Here is a 16,435-nt window from a genome sequence, read left to right as displayed (position 1 = left end):
GAGGCCTATGGAAAACTTAGAAAACTTAGAGTAAGGGGTAATTTAAGATAAAGCTTTTGAGGAAAAAGAGAAAAAAGTAATCTGAGTCAATGACTGATGGTCAGCCTTTGAATCACCTGAATCATATCCCTGTTTTAAATGAGAAGGATGGATTTCCACTGGGTGAGTTCTTGGATAAAGGAAGGGGCAAAATCAGACTTTTGGTGTAAAGTTAAAATAATATGCAGCCGCTGTTTCTGTCAAGTCTTTGTCCAACTGATTTTGGCACTATTATTCCTTTATTCTTTCGTCCCACCAACATCACTTGTACTTTTGGCAGAAATATGCAGGACATGTTCAAACAGGGCTGATGCTTTGTCACTGCAAATGTACTCAGAATATTGGTGAACAGGATGGGACTTTTGTTGCTGTGTCCAAGTCCCAGGATGTGCTACAGTGCTACTCTTGGGTCCCTTAAAAAGTAACAGCATTATAGGCTGAGAAAATCCCTATTTGGAAGTTGACAGACATGACTCAGATCAACTTGGAGGAGACATTGCAGCTATCTGCCTATGTGCAACCTTAATTTATTGCTTTCTTGGATTTAAGGGCTCAGGCTCTATTGACTGGGTCAACAATGCCAGGAGCGGGCTTCGACATTGTGGAAATACAGACTTTGCTCCTTGTGGTGTAGAGAGTTGCTAAAATTAGATACTTTCTTATATCAGCTTTGACTGCTTTTGAATTGGTGTTATGGAACTTCTGCTAATAGGCTTTTGCAACCATTTCCTGCATATGGAAGTTGTGGGCTCACAGCACGGTCAGTCCAGCAAGCTGCTCTTACTGAAAAATCCCCACCTGATTTTAGATATTGGCTCCTTGCCATTGAGTTTGCTGCCCAGGGAATCAAGTTTAGCGTGAGATGATGTCGTGGGTTGACAGCCTTTATCCCAATATCGTGTGTTGTGTCTGGCAGCTGTGCCTTTTCTCTCTTCCCCCCCCCCCCCCCCGGCCGTCTTGCTGTGGCGGGGCGGGGAAGAGAGGGGGGAGTGTTTGACCAGGCCTTTTTTGCTTTTGGGTTTTTTGGCTGCTTGGCTTGGCTAGCCGCTTTGCTTGCTTGCTTTCTGCTTTTTGCGCTGTTTTTTTTTTCCTTTTCTTTTGCTCCCTCTTTCTTACCCTTCCCTGAAGATACTGGACCGGCTCCGGACCAGACCTGAGACGTCCAGGACACCTGGAGCTTGCAACAGAAGCTTGACGCCCTCACAACACAGTCGGTTTTCTTTTCTTTTCTTGTGTTGGGGAGTGTTCTTTTGTTACTTGTAAATAAATAGGTTTTGTTTTCCACTTTGCTCCTCTGAGAAATTCCTTCCCAAACCCGGTATTGGGGGAGGGGTGGTTGGAGGTTTGTTTTGTTTTGGGGGGCTCCCTTTTGGAGATTTCACCTAATTTGTCCTAAACCAGGACAGTATATTTTTTGGTGCATTGGCCGGGAATCAAACCCAGGCCTCCCGCGTGGCAGGTGAGAATTCTACCACTGAACCACCAATGCTACTTGGAGTAAGTGGATTGCCCTCATTACGCAGCGCGCTCGAATTGGGAAATTAAATCGCCCTGGGATCCTGGAAATAATTACAAATTGGCCTGAAGGTGAAAGCTTTAGTGTCGCAGATGAGGAACAAGAGCCAGTGACCCGGGTTGAGGAAGCTCCGCCATACAATCAGTTGCCAGCAGAAGAAACACGTTATGCTCTATTCACCGATGGTTCTTGTCGCGTCATAGGGATGAAACGGAGGTGGAAAGCAGCTGTGTGGAGTCCCACTCGACGGGTTGCAGAGGCTACTGAAGGAGAGGGTGAATCCAGTCAATTTGCTGAAATCAAAGCTATTCAACTGGCCCTAGGTATTGCAGAGAGAGAGAGGTGGCCAAGGCTCTATTTGTATACCGATTCCTGGATGGTAGCCAATGCTTTATGGGGATGGCTGAAGAGATGGAAAGAGGCGAACTGGCAGCGAAGAGGAAAACCAATTTGGGCTGCGGAAGAGTGGAAAGATATTGCTACTCGGGTAGAGAAGTTACCTGTGAAGATTCGCCATGTAGATGCCCATGTCCCCAGAAGTAGAGCTAATGAAGAGCAGCAAAACAACCAGCAAGTCCACCAGGCTGCAAAGATAGGGGAGTTGAAGATAGATCTCGACTGGGAGCATAAGGGAGAGTTATTCTTAGCACGATGGGCCCATGATGCCTCAGGCCACCAGGGTAGAGATGCCACCTATAAATGGGCACGAGACCGAGGGGTGGATCTAACCATGGACAGTATCTCTCAGGTTATTCGTGACTGTGAGACATGCGCTGCCATCAAGCAGGCCAAGCGGGTGAAGCCCCTCTGGTATGGGGGGCGGTGGTCTAAGTACAAATACAGGGAGGCCTGGCAGATTGATTACATCACACTGCCTCAAACCCGCCAGGGCAAGCGCTATGTACTAACCATGGTAGAAGCCACCATGGGATGGTTGGAAACCTACCCTGTGTCTCATGCCACAGCCCGTAACACTATCTTGGGCCTTGAAAAGCAGGTCCTTTGGAGGCACGGTACTCCCGAGAGAATTGAGTCGGATAATGGGACTCATTTTAAAAACAATCTTATTAATACTTGGGCTAGGGAACATGGCATTGAGTGGATATACCATATCCCCTATCATGCACCAGCTGCAGGGAAAGTGGAAAGGTATAATGGATTGTTAAAAACCACCTTAAAAGCATTGGGTGGGGGGTCTTTAAAAAACTGGGAGCAGCATTTGGCAAAGGCTACCTGGTTAGTTAACACTCGAGGTTCCACCAACCGAGCGGGTCCTGCTCAGTGTGAGCTCCTTAATATAGTAGATGGGGATAAAGCCCCAGTGGCCCATGTCAGAGGTTTGTTGGGAAAGACAGTATGGATCAACCCTGCCTCGAGTACAGACAAACCCATCCGTGGGATTGTCTTTGCTCAAGGACCAGGTTATACATGGTGGATAATGCAGAAAGATGGAACAACACGGTGTGTGCCTCAGGGAGACCTGATTGTGGGATGAGACTCATATATGAATGTCATTGTTTGTTGAATGTGAGACAGAAGGAAACTGTAAGTGTCAAAGGTCTGAGCAAGTAAGATGAGAGGAATGCGTAAGTGTCAAAGGTGTGAGTAAGTGAAATGAAAGTTTTTATTGTATATTCACGATATGGGATAAGGGGTGGAGAGACCCCCCACCCAATATTGGATAAAGGCTGTCAACCCACGACAGATGACATCTTAAACCCTGGCTGTTGAAGCTAGACTGTAGTTCTCCTTCATTTGCTTGGTTTAGACCATAGCCTAGCAGCACTTCAGCATGCTTTAATTTAAAAAGTAGCTGTTGCTAGCTGAAGTGTGGTTTGTATCCCCTTTCTGTTGTCCTGCAAATGAACTAGTGGGCTCCACAGGTACCCAACTGAGTTATGGGCTGGCTGTGGACCTGGAGGTGCTATGACCACATTCCCATAGTACCATGCCATAGCTGTTTAACCTGCAGCCCAGCCACCTGTGTCACCAACCTGTCACCAACCTGTCTTTTCTCCATCAAACCTTGAGTCTCCTCCACACCGCATGTGCCTTCAGGCTAATCTGAATGCTCATGATACTGTCTGTGAGTTTTGCTTCATTCTGGGTGTCCCAAACTACTTTAAGCTCATTTATGTGAAAGCTGGCTAAATTGAACACATGTGTAACACAGTATAGATTGAGTTTCTTTTCAACCTAAAGGACAGGAGGGTTCAGAAGTACTCTGCTTATTTTTAGCTCTTTGGCATTAGGTTCTATCTGACAGGAATTTAAAACACCAGGCAAAAGTGACAAAAAACATAGCTCACTTTCTGTAGTGCGCTTGCTATATACATTCTCATGAAAAACTGAAATACAAGTTAAATACATACTTATTTTATTCCAAGCTATAGAATAAGTGTATTTAGGCAGTTTTTCAAAGTGTATTGTACACTGCATGCACAATGAATCAGTTTAATATCTTGACTTTTTTACAGTTTGTGTTCAAAGAACTGTATGATAGGCAATGAGATCATGTTACTTATTGTCCATTTGGACCACATCCATTTTTGTCAAAAAAAAATTTGGGAAATCCAAACCAATAAACGAAATGTATATTAAATGTTTTAATGCGAGCACTTGCTCCAAGAAAGAAACTTTACATGCTATGTTCAATTTTTAAATCCTTCTCAACAGAGGATTTTAGACAATAAACTTTTAAACGTGATTTCATTGCAGTATTACACTGAAGATTGGTGTAATATTTTTCAAAATTATGTCACAGTTTCCAAATACAGATTTTGGAACCTTATGCTAGAAATCAAGGTAATATTTTAGGGCCTGCACATCTAGCTTTAAACCTGTCTTGAAAGGATGACTTGTCTGTGTTGACAAGAAGTTCTACCTGTGTGAAATATCTTATAAAGATAGCTTATGACTAGCAGGTCACCATCAAATAGTAACATTAAGAATATTCAAGTCTACATTTGTCAAGACTTATGCATGCAGTTTTGTCTCTTACACATTGCTTAGATGTGTGCACTAAATGTGTTGTGCCTCAAACACCAACAACTTGAAATTACACTATGTAAATATATACATATATGATGCTGTATATGTTTAGTACCAAGTAAATATAACTAGTCAAATGATACTAGACATATGTAGGACCATAGTTAAATTCCAATTAAGAAAAAAGCAAGAAAAAATATTTTTTTCCTAACAGCATTTCACAGTAGAAGGAGGCAGTCCTTTCTCACTGAATTTTCCCCCCTCAGGATTTGTAAACATCATAGCTCGTATTCGATCAGTATCATAATTGAATATTTTATTCATAATGGTAAGTAGCTAACCTACATGAATAAAGTTGTCATAACACGGTAGCACTTTCAGACAAAACAGGTATTTATTAAAAGAAACATTTATAAATATTTTGTCTTGCATTTTAAACTACATTTTCATAAATAACAATATTTAAAAGTGCTGAATATGGTAGGATAGTCAGCAATGCCACTGTAAACAGATTTGTTTTTCCACTTTGCGGATTTTTGTTTTAGATCCCATTTTGTCAAACACTACAACAGTTAAAATATTTGCATAGGGAATAGAGAATAGCCCTTTTAATCATCTCCTGAATTCTATATAAATTACAAAACCAAATCAGTTTAAGAAACAGTTTGTTAAATTGTTCATATATATATATCCAAAAAAAGCACAGAGGTTTCAAGTAAAAAGAATGACTAAAAAATTCCCCAAACCTGCTATCTGAAGCATGTTCAATAAATTAAGAAAATGAGAGGTAGTAAAACAAAGGGAAAAAAATAAGCCCCAGAAGATAAACTAAGACCTGCATGCTCCCAGTTACGGTGCCACAGCAGACGTGCCTCGGCGGCAGCAGCTCCCGCCAAAGCCGGCACCGGAGGCTGCCCGCGGGGAGTAACTGAGGACTGGGAGCCAGCTGCGCTCAGGCCAGATTCCACTCGAGGACACGACTGCAGACCCTGCAGGCCAATCGGAAGCGATGGGCTCGTGCCGTGTTCAGTCCTACGCAAGTGAGAAGAACCTTGCCTCTGAAGTCTTAGCATGGTTGTCAGTATTAAATATATATATATATATGCACACAAACATTATATATATATATATATATATATATATTTATTTAACAAGTATTCAGAGCAATTTCTTGCTGTATCTTTAGCAGTTTATGAGGGATGCTAACACTCATTTTGCTTGTGTATGGTGGGTATGAAGATGGGGTTTTTTTAAGTTCCAAGTCACTGTCTCTTTAAACATCAAAATGTGTCCTGAAACTGGACATTCTTTGATAAAAAGGCCAAGCAAACACCTATTAAAAACACCGTGGCAGCCTAGTGATGGGAGTACTGTGCTGCCTTAGCTATGATTAAGGGCTCAGTACAGGAATCTTTACCCAGGAAAGATACCCATTCTGTTTCTCTAGGCATTTTGCTTGGGTAAGATCTGTGGGTTTAGAAGCCCTTGAAGTTTGGTTTATATTACTCTCCAAACCCCTTGTTTTCAAGGAGTTGTTCAAAATCAATGAGGCTAGACGCTAAGATAAGTCTTCTTTAACCCGCCACCTTGTAAAACATTACTTCATTTAAAAACATTTTTTTACCGGATTTAGCTTTCAAAAAAAATATCTTACAGAACAGATGCAGTTCATCAAAATGTTCTAAAATGCTCTAAAATGCTACATGTAGGCAATCTTTTATTAAATTTCTTTATTCAAAAAACTAAATTATCAAGCTTTTTGTGTTGTTTCTTGTTTCTTTTTTTTTTTCTGAAGTACATAACATTATACAACAGTGTTAGAACTGGATAGCCAGTCTTTAATAAATCAATTACAGTATCTGACATCTGAAATGTACATTGAAAATCTTTGTTCTTTTAACAATTAAACAATATCAGCGCATAGATTATGTCACCCAGAAATGGATCCCTTTAAGTGATTTGTGCTTTTTTTTTCTCCTTTTATTTTTCTTTTTCTTTGACATTGCAAACTCTTTAATGAAAATGCCACAGTTTTGGCAGTGAACAACCAGAGGAATCCTCCGCTTGATTTATTTTAAATAAACAGTGATAAATAGCTCTTTTTCTCTGTACAGAAATATTGGCTTCAAAAAGTCAGTGTATTGTACTCAGTAGAGCATGTAGAGTAATGCTACACCTTAAAAATTGGCTTTTTAGCTAGTGATGTTAAAAAATGCAAGCCTCTTTCTGGTTTGCTGTAATTGTTTCTATGTACCATAGGACTGTATTGCACAAAAAAAAAAGTTTTTAAATACAGCTATAATTTATATTATTGGATTAAATATTGCAACAACTAAGTGGTAAGTGAAGCAGTTTTACCTTGCACATGCAGTGTGAGGATACACAAGGAGATTGTTCATAAAACTACAAATACATCATTGCAATCTTGACTGCAGTAGGGTGAAAGGAGTGTGAAACAAATGTGTTTTGGCAAATCCATTGATCCCCTCCCACACCATCTTGAGCAAGGAGGACCTTGGTAAAAATGTAGACAGAGACCATAATATGTATTTTTTTTCTTCACAGTAGCCTGAGTAGTGCTAAACTGTAGTTCTCCAGGAACCCAGCTCCAGATGTTATTAAACTAATTTTCTTCCATCCCACCCACCCAAAAAAAAATCAAGTTATTTTGTTTGAAAATTAAAACTAAGTTTCAGAAGTAGAGCCTGTAATACTTTCAACAAGAGACTTATAAATCTGAGAGTTCAAAAACCTTGGAAAAGAGTCTCTGTGCATCAAGGTGTATATCTGGAGCTGGGCATCTTCATACATGTGAGGGCTGGGATCCAACAAGTTTCTGTTGATCACTTCTCTCACACGGGAATCAAGACTAACCTGAAGAAGATGAGCACAGAATAATGAAACAATAACATTGGAAAAGCTGCAATATGTCTCTTTATTTCTCAGGGCTCCATTGAACATGCTGAGTTTACCAGTTACTCGATAATGCTCTGTGCTTCTTTCAGAACCATCACACAATTACTGGGTAATGCACTGAGACCATCACCTCTATTTCAGTTTTGACTTGGTCTTTGCATCCCTCTTAAGATCTGTGCTATGAAATGCAGCTGTACAGCAGATTAAATGCAGTGCAACTGCAGTTTTCCAAAACATATTGTTTTACCTTAAAAAATAATTTGTATGCATTTAAAAATGTTTCTCTGAAATGAATGTTGAATTACCCTCATTCAGAGAGCTGCAGTTTTTTTTTCTGAGCATTTATGGTTAAACTTTTTGAATATTTCTACTCATCATTCTTATCTGGCTGCCCTAGAGATTTTTTTTTTCTGTTTCTTTTTCAGGCACTACATTTGTTCCTTACAAATTACCCAGGGATTTTTATAATTTTTATTGTGTTAGTCTCCCCATTATTATTAACTATTTCCATCAGATTTTTTTCTTCTTGTCAGAACTTTTAACATCTGGTAATTCGTACTTCCAGGAGATCATATATCCATATTGAAGTTCTTAGCAAGTTTCAGTTTTAGCTTCTCATTTACTTACCATTTGTGATGAACTCCTGTGCTTAGGCAGGCAGAAAAGGCCATATTATGCTTGAGATGAATGCCCAGATGATTTTAGAACATCCTTTAGAAATTTGAGTGAATGTACAGTTTATCCACAAAATGCTATAAAACCTAGTAAATTAATGCGTTCTGGATTAAATGAAATGGCAGTAGCAGCAAGGCCCACTGGGACAGCAAAGGTTTACTCAGCTAAGAAGAAAAGGGCTAAAGTCCTGAGTAGATAAATGTCAAGAAGAGATCAGTTAAGAAACTGTGATTTACACCAAGGTGCAATCTGACCCTACTGCTCTGCAACTGTACAAAGATATTCATACTGTCTGTATCAACCTTGATACACAAAGGATGGTAACCAAGATGAAAACTCAGAATATGTTTGGATGTGTGAGCCTGTGCTTTCATACATGGTGAAACCAAGTCTTTGAAAAATGCTGATGTGCTGTAATATAGTATGGTACAGCACTGAGAAGTAAATATACATTTTCATTCTGTCTTCAGATTCTACCAGCTGTAGAATCTGGCCCTGTTGTTTTGTTAGCGTACTGGAGTATGCTACTGACAGAGCAGACAAGCTTTCTCCTCTAATATTTGCTCTCACTTGGTTGTCAGTCACAAGGCACAACTATGAGAGACCAGTGGTGCTGCTCAGCCAGTGAGTGTAGGCAGGAGTACAGTACTAAGGCAGTTTTGAGTGGCAGTGTTGCAACCATGTGCCTTCAGAATGTGTTTGAACAGATTTCAAGCCCAAACCATTGCATCTCTACAGCACAGAAAGGACACTAAGATTTAAGCAATTCGCCCCCTGACACCCAGGAACACACATTTATATCAACAAAAACAGTTTGTGCAGCTAATTGGTTCTTCAATATCAAACATAATAGCTGGGATAAAAAACCCCTCAAATTTGGCAGGATAGTGGGGTTTTGAGCCACTGAGCATAATAAAAGTTAATTGCACTCAGAGAATGCAAAAACCAAAATTAATTATAGAACTGTTAATTTGCATTGTATTTTTTCAGTGACTCACTAAAGCCAGATGGCAAAACTAGTTGTAATTACTAAAGGTATTTTTTTGCTAAGCAGATGAATACCAAGTATCTGTTAGAACACTAAGACCTTCTGCCTCAACAACTTCTTTACTGTACCAGTCATGCTAAATATTATCAGCTCTTCTGCCAAAAGGTAACATCTGGAAAGGGATGCTTGGATGAACAAGAATTTTTCAGTTCCCATGCTGTTCTAATGCATTGCAAACAGCTCTTTTTTGCCTCCTAAGATTTCTAGTATGGGCAGGAGCAACCGGATTGATGAGATTTGTATGCATCCAGTGCACCAAGTTTGTGAGTAGCTCTGTTAAACAATGCTTGGTTAGTCTTTGAATTTTAAATGCTGATTGGCCTTAGCTTAAAAAGACAAATGAGCATTCATCACATACCTATCTGGTAAAAATATAGAAGAATATTAGAGTAAAAACTTATTATTAGCTTGCTGTATTGGCAATTGTATTTCACTCCAAAGTAAAAGTAGATACTATGGCACAAGAGAAAATAATGGAGCTATAATTCACTTTTGGCTTCATTCATATGAATGAAGTTGCAAATTATTACTGAATGTAGTGAAAAAGTAAAATGTAGAAAGGAAGTTCCACAGTGAGCATAAATTAGCATAATGCCATTGAGTAGAAATTCAAATGCAATGCACAAAGACAAGGCAAAGAAAAGTACATGATGTGGCCTAAGAAAAACTCTGCAGTGCTTATATATTTATGTATTTCTTTGTACTATAAAACATGGTTTGATAGGGATGCTTTTTCTTTACTACAGGTGAAGATAATTTTAAAATTTTTCTATTTCAGTTAAAGGGTTGAATAAAATTTTATAAAATTCCCTAGATATTATACATTTCATTAGATAAAATATGTCATCTTCATTCTTGGACTCTCACATAGGAATAACCAGTGGAAATTCAGATTTTCTCCCAGACAATTGTAGCAGCAGATAAATCTATAAAGATTCTGATTTAAATTCTTTCAGTTTGGTGCTTTTTCTCCAGAAATCAATTTGCATTTGCATTACTTATTTCCTCACTCTGTCCAACATGTAGCATTACTAAAGAGGCAAACCTATTTCTCAGCTTTCTCTTACTGGAGTTTCTTGAGCCTTATAGAGAACTTGGGTAATGCTAAATGGCCCAGTGCCTGCATCTCTATGTCTCTGTCCCTTCCTTTCCTGATTTAATGCTCATACTAAGACTTTCATCTGACAGACTTTCAGACCCCACCAGTTATACACTCAGTGTATAACATTCCTGCTGGGATAACAGAAAATGCAAATGCAGCATTTACAGCTTTACCTCTTTTGGTGATAGTATAGAAATGTAATCTTCATATATAAGTCTTGCTTTTTCTTCAATAACTTTCTTGTTCTGTTCCTTCTTTAGATCTTCACATGCAAGCCAGAAAAGCAGGTTCTCTTCACTATACTCCGTTCTAAGAAACTCTCTGAAAAGGTTCCTCCCAGCTGGTGTTTTCATCATCTTGTCAAAATTCTGAGCCCAAGACAAAATTTCATCTGCAGTAGGGTTTTGGCTGCAAAAGAAAATATCATTACAAATATGCTTCTATTTTTGTAACGGTGTTTTCATATTTCATCCAAAAATTCTCTTTTTGACTGCACTTTAGTCCAAGGTTTTCACCTTGGACTGAAAAAACTGGATAGCAAAAAAAACCTGGAAGCAAAAAAACTTCAGCAATAACAGGGGAAATTTATTTGCTCTTCACTTGTGCATTCATTATCCCAATAGCCCACTAAATGTATTTAATATTATGAGACATGTACTTGACTTTTTATGAGTTTTCTGCTGGTGTTCTTAGCCAAGTAGCTCAACGACAAAATCCTACAACAGCACTGAATTCCTGCCTCTGGAGGTAAAGGAGATTCCAGGAAACTGGAAACAGACTCTCTTTCGTGAAGGCTTTAGATGACACCTGATGTCCCTGCCTGCCTCTGATGGTGACTGTACACAATTTGGTTTAGGAGGAACAAGAAAAACAAAAAGCTCTTGGCAGCCAAAAGCATACTAATGAGGCCAAACAAAGTAGTAATTCAGAGAGATTTTAAATTAGCATATTTCTGTGCTTGTACGTAAGGGTTGCTAAGCTTCCCTCTGTTTCATGCTATTGACCTGAATGATGATCTTTTGGCATGAGATGTGATGGATTTTGCTGGAAAAACAGGAAAGAGAAGAAATGGGGAAAAGTCCTTATTTCCATTTCCTGAAGGGAACTATTTCCTTGCTTTTACCAGTGGATGCACTGGGTAAGTGATCAGAAGACTTACTGGCATCAATTAATGTACCAATGAACAGCTTAAGAACTTAATTCTCCAGATTACTTAGCAACAATTTTAATATAGTTTCAAATTTTATTTTGAGCACTTGCCCTCTCCTTCCCGATCCAACACAAGAGCTTTACTAGCTGTTGTCATTACTGTTTGTGTTATCATGATGCACAGTAAGTGACATTTGTCTATATAATTCCTGTTCAAGTCAATTTATCAACTCTATGCACTATATGCAAGGTAGACTGGATGATGGGAAGCTATTAGTGATAAATCACAAATTGTTTAACTGTAAAGTAATTGTAAACTGAATGAAAAAGTTTAAACACAGATTTTAAGGTGAACAGTCCTCTCAGGACTTGGCGCTCTCTGCTGAGGAGAGTTCAAAGAACCTGATGAGCTGAATGGGGCTGACAAACAACCTGGGCTCCCTTATTGTCTGTTGGGAAGCTCTTCACTATCGTATTTTGTAGAAATTTACAATATTGTCTTCTCATAAAAGAAGATGATTAGCAATAAAGGCAATGAGTTGTTTGTTTTTTGTTTTTTTCATCACATATGTCCTTTAAAGTTTGAATTTTCTTCTTATGTGATTAGAGATTACCATTTTTCCCCACATAATAAACATGGGCCCAAGCTTTAGACAGAAGTAGAAGCTCACACTTTGTATGTTTAACCTAGTTTGCAAGGTATGTGGCTTTTTTTTAAATTCCAGTGAAACCATAGTTCAAGATGCTTTATGAAAGGTAGCCACATTAAAAATCTGGTCATGAAGTACACTTGTGACTATTATTTTTTCTTCTTGTCTGGAGAGACAGGAAAAAGTGCTCTCACAGGCAGCAGAGGATTCTTACAGAGACCTACATATGGAACTGTCTATGCATCTTCCATTTCTCCCCATGGTTCTTCCCCACAAATAAGAAACTGTAAAGAAATCTGACTTGTGAATGTCTCTGCTGTCATTTCATTGTCAGGACAGATTTTGCTTCCTTTTGTATAGAATTTTTTGGAGGAAAAGCAATAAAAAGGACATTCCCAAAGAATTAAACCCAAGACAATTCTTGATATTAGTTAAGGACAAAACACTTATTAGATAACAGTTTGACCAACTTACCATTCTTCTATGACCTGGATACTCTCCAATTTGGTCGTATGTGTTGGCCTTCCTGCATTGTCTCCTCTGTCTTCATTCCTAACAGTGAGGCTGCAATGTAGTACAACACTTTATTTTGTCTAGAGAAAGTTAATTTAAAACAATGACTACAGTAATGCAAACTTTTAAAAGATATAGACCTATATAGAGTATCATTTTTAACTCTTGTGTCTAAAATTTTGAAGAAAAGTTTTTATAATGACTTTTCCCCTGAACTATGATGAATATTAATTTACAGTTGCTATTAGCACATGCAGTGTTTTAGAAGCTCACAGTTTATCCACTGAAAGATGGGCAAATACTTAGAGGTCACTTTTGGAGTGATTTCACTTAGTTAACTGAGAATACTAGGAACAGTATGAGTAGGGGGGATATGAATATCTGAACTGGATTTTGATGGGGCTTTGATGCCCCACCAGTTCTGGATAGTTTTTCAGGCTTTATGAATGTTCCCTTTTCTCTCTCCAAGATACAGTGGCAGTAGATGGCTCAGATTCAGAACTTAGCATGTGGCAGCTCCTTATGATTTCCTCTTCTGACCTAAATTTGTTTTCCATTCCAACAAGTAAAACATACTGGCCTCTGAGCAGAAAGGCATCCATTACCCTCATATTACCACAAGCAAGGAAAAGAAAGGCTTCCTTTATGCAAGGCTGTTTTTAATGGTTTTTTGCTTCTTTAACAAGAATCACTTTTTTTTTTTTGCAAATATCTTTTAAATCAGATTTGATGTAGTGGTAAAGACTTCCTCTGTGTGTGTTCTCTGTGAATCTTCTGGAATAGGGTATTGCCTGCAAACCCACAATTCCTGATAACTACTGAAATAAAGTATGTTTTGAGTGACATAGATATTCATGTGGAAAACCTGGTTCTGATAATTAAGCTTAAGAAGTGAAATGTAGTAAGGAGATGGAAATTTCCTTTCATCAGGTGTTCCCTATGTGTCCGGTTGAGAGAAAACAAGCAACCAAGCCAAAAATCCCCCTTCTAATCTCAAGAGCTCATATTTTGAATATTAAGTATTCACCATACAGTGATGGTCTCAGTCGCTGTAAGTGTTGCTACAAAAATATGTTTGTAGCATAAAGCTTCTCCCTCCCCCACTAATCTAAATAACTCCTGCTCAGCTCTAAGAAGAAATCCCAGCTCTGAGACATCTTTAGCGCAAATAATCTTCCTTTATAGGTTCTCTGCATTTATGAGTGTCTTCAACAATTTTTTCAAGCATTTGGCAGAGCTAATAGGTATTCTCAAATACTCTTCTGAAAACTGGAAGTTTAAGCTCCCAGGTAAAGCAGAGCACATATTAAGACTTAAACATTACAGAGACGTACACTTGCAAACGAAGCTCTTTGATACTGGTTGCTCCTTCACTTACCTGCCAAGACCTTAGTTCAGGCCCTTGGTCCTGCTTCCCCTGTTACAGCGTAGGAATGCAGCTCCAGTGCTGCTAAGGTTGTTAGGGTGTCATCAACTGCTGCAGGAGAAACAACACATCCTGAACTCTGGGGTTGGCAGGTAAAAAGCCTTTCTGTCTCCTCTGACCTGTTGATAGTCAGTCTACAGAGGGAGCACCCAGGAAAGACAGAAAGGAGTTCCATATACAGGAGGAGGAAAAAAAGGGGACCATCCACTTTCTTTCTGTCTTGTAATCTTTAAGTCCACACATGTAACTGCTTAGAGTCACCTTGCATCTGGCCAGAGCACAAAGTTGGAGTGAGGGAGAAGCACGGAAGGCACAAAGCTCTCTCTCCCTCCCTCCCTCCTTTGCAGTCCATAGGTAGAGCAGTATTTGTCTTCTCTGTGGGTGCAGAAAGCAGAGTGTCCTTTGGTTCCATGGAAGAATAACAACATGGAGGGAGGAAACAGCTTGTGTAGGTTGTGAATGCATTAAGGTGTTGAGTCTGCCTAAAAGCGAATGAAGCTGCCTGTTTTCCTTCCTCCATTACATCAACAGCAACTAAGCTGTGCTCAGATAATTTACTTGTCCGGCACTAAACATTCAAGGTTTGGATGCAGAGTCTTACTGGAAGTAGAAAGTGACTCATGTGAGAGCAGTTAGTATACACTACTAATTTAATTTGTTGTCTGGGGTCAAATACTGTTTGCTTTGCTCATGCAAAATCTCTGCTAGACTTGGGAAAACCGTCATGGGTTGATGAAGGGGAAACAATGATAGTGAAGTAGTGAGTGGTGAAAAAGAGAAATAGGAATAGGAGCAAGAAGGCCTTGTTGACTTCATTGCAATGTTTGTTTATCAAAGGAATAACTAATAGACAGTATGCACAGTATACATTTTATTTTCTTAAAAAAAACCCCAAACAACAACAACAACAAACCAATAGAAAGTTCAGATTGTGGGCCTGGAACATAGTGTGCAGTTTTATGGTATGTATACCATAGCAACAATGCAAGGTACACACTTGGCCCTGATTCCATCATCTCACCATTCATAACGGGAGTTTAATGGCTGAAGTTAGTCAGGGCTGCAAAACAGAGAACACTCCAAAGACAGAAGCCTCACACTGGGTTGGAACATGTTTAAAACTGTGATACTTTTGCAATGCATCTTGGCCTCTATTCTGCATTATGTTACCTGTGACAAAACTAGCACTAAATTTCAACTTTTATTTATCTACATCTGTCAAGACTAGAGTTCCATCAGATATGTTACTTTCAATATGTTTTTCCTGTAAAGGAAACCATCATTTTTATACTCAAGTACACTTAATTCAGGTATGCTTGTTTTCACTCAAGGAACTGGTTCGTGATCTCTTAGAAAAAGAATTAAATATTTAAGCATTTTTGACTGCAAAGCTAGCTTGAAAGCAGCCTTTAAGTAACTGATCACAATAAGAGATTGTTACCTTTTAACTTGAAATGAAAACACTGCACTGCTCTTTCCTATGTTGCTATATTCAGCTGGAAACACCCTATCTGTTCACATTTCTCTATGGAATTCAAGCAGTCTGCAGCAGCAAGGGTGTTCTGCACACCTGAGCTGATGTCCTTGATATATTAATCCATAATTGAAGCTAGCTGTTTGTGTCAGAAGGATTTTGCTGTACAGCATAATACTAAACAGCCTAAAAGTAACAGGCTAAAGATTAAGAAAATTATCTTAGTTAAGGATTTAAGAAAAGGAAATTGCTGATGTGCCTCACCAAAAAGTAGTTGAATGAAAGGGAGGGGCACTAGAAAGACATCTGATGCAAATGAACATCTTTGGTGTTATTAACATCTTCGATATTATTTATTAATTGGAATACACCCATCATATATCTTTAAAATTTAGAGATGCAGATTACCCATGATAAAAGTGCACCAAAACTACTAATGCCTTAAAAAGGGAGTTTGGGATGTCTAAAGGCAGAGTTTAAATGGAAAACACTAGTATGAGTTTGTTCTCTCTTTGTATGGAAGGTTTGTTCTGCCCACTTCTATGTTGACTTTATTGCTCTGGAGAGTACAGTAAAAAATACTTCAGTGGCCAGAACTTGATGTACCTTTCTAATATATCTTGGGTTCCTGACTGCTACAAACCAATAAGTTTCTTGAACTACTGCAACAGTATTATTATGAGTAATTTCTGCTTGGAGTGAAGGTATTTCTATTTTGCAACCTCACATGCTTTATAAATAAAAAAGTTAATGATCAGGGACTACTTGAAGAAGCATACATACTGAACAAATGACCACAAATAAGGGTAAGTCTGTCCAGGTTTCTAGCTAATGTGTTTTTGGGGGTACTGCTAGGATTTAGAAAACTGATATTTATTTATTTATTTATTTAGCTATTAATACTTGGCTGTTAATATTCAGGTTAAGCAATTAAGT

The 16,435-nt window shown here is 38.7% G+C and overlaps 1 protein-coding gene and 1 non-coding gene across 2 annotated transcripts in view; both read right to left on the bottom strand.

Moving 5' to 3' along the window:
• Positions 1–1,457: 1,457 nt before the first annotated feature.
• Positions 1,458–1,528, bottom strand: TRNAG-GCC (transfer RNA glycine (anticodon GCC)). Its single transcript has one exon. It is a non-coding gene; the product is annotated as a tRNA-Gly (tRNA).
• Positions 1,529–4,544: 3,016 nt separating this feature from the next.
• RGS17 (regulator of G protein signaling 17) overlaps positions 4,545–16,435 on the bottom strand; it is a 70,107-nt gene continuing 58,216 nt past the window's right edge. Inside the window, exons 3-5 of the mRNA XM_058801860.1 lie at positions 12,561–12,650; positions 10,461–10,695; positions 4,545–7,420 (exon numbers count right to left, since the gene is read on the bottom strand). Coding sequence (XP_058657843.1) covers positions 7,232–7,420; positions 10,461–10,695; positions 12,561–12,650 — 514 coding nt within the window. The 3' untranslated portion in view covers positions 4,545–7,231. The remainder of the gene's footprint in view (positions 7,421–10,460; positions 10,696–12,560; positions 12,651–16,435) is intronic.

Source organism: Ammospiza caudacuta, chromosome 3, assembly GCF_027887145.1.
Source record: "Ammospiza caudacuta isolate bAmmCau1 chromosome 3, bAmmCau1.pri, whole genome shotgun sequence".
Taxonomy (NCBI): Eukaryota; Metazoa; Chordata; class Aves; order Passeriformes; family Passerellidae; genus Ammospiza; species Ammospiza caudacuta.
The sequence above is the reverse complement of the archived record's forward strand: the minus strand, read 5'-3'. Positions and strand labels throughout refer to the sequence as shown.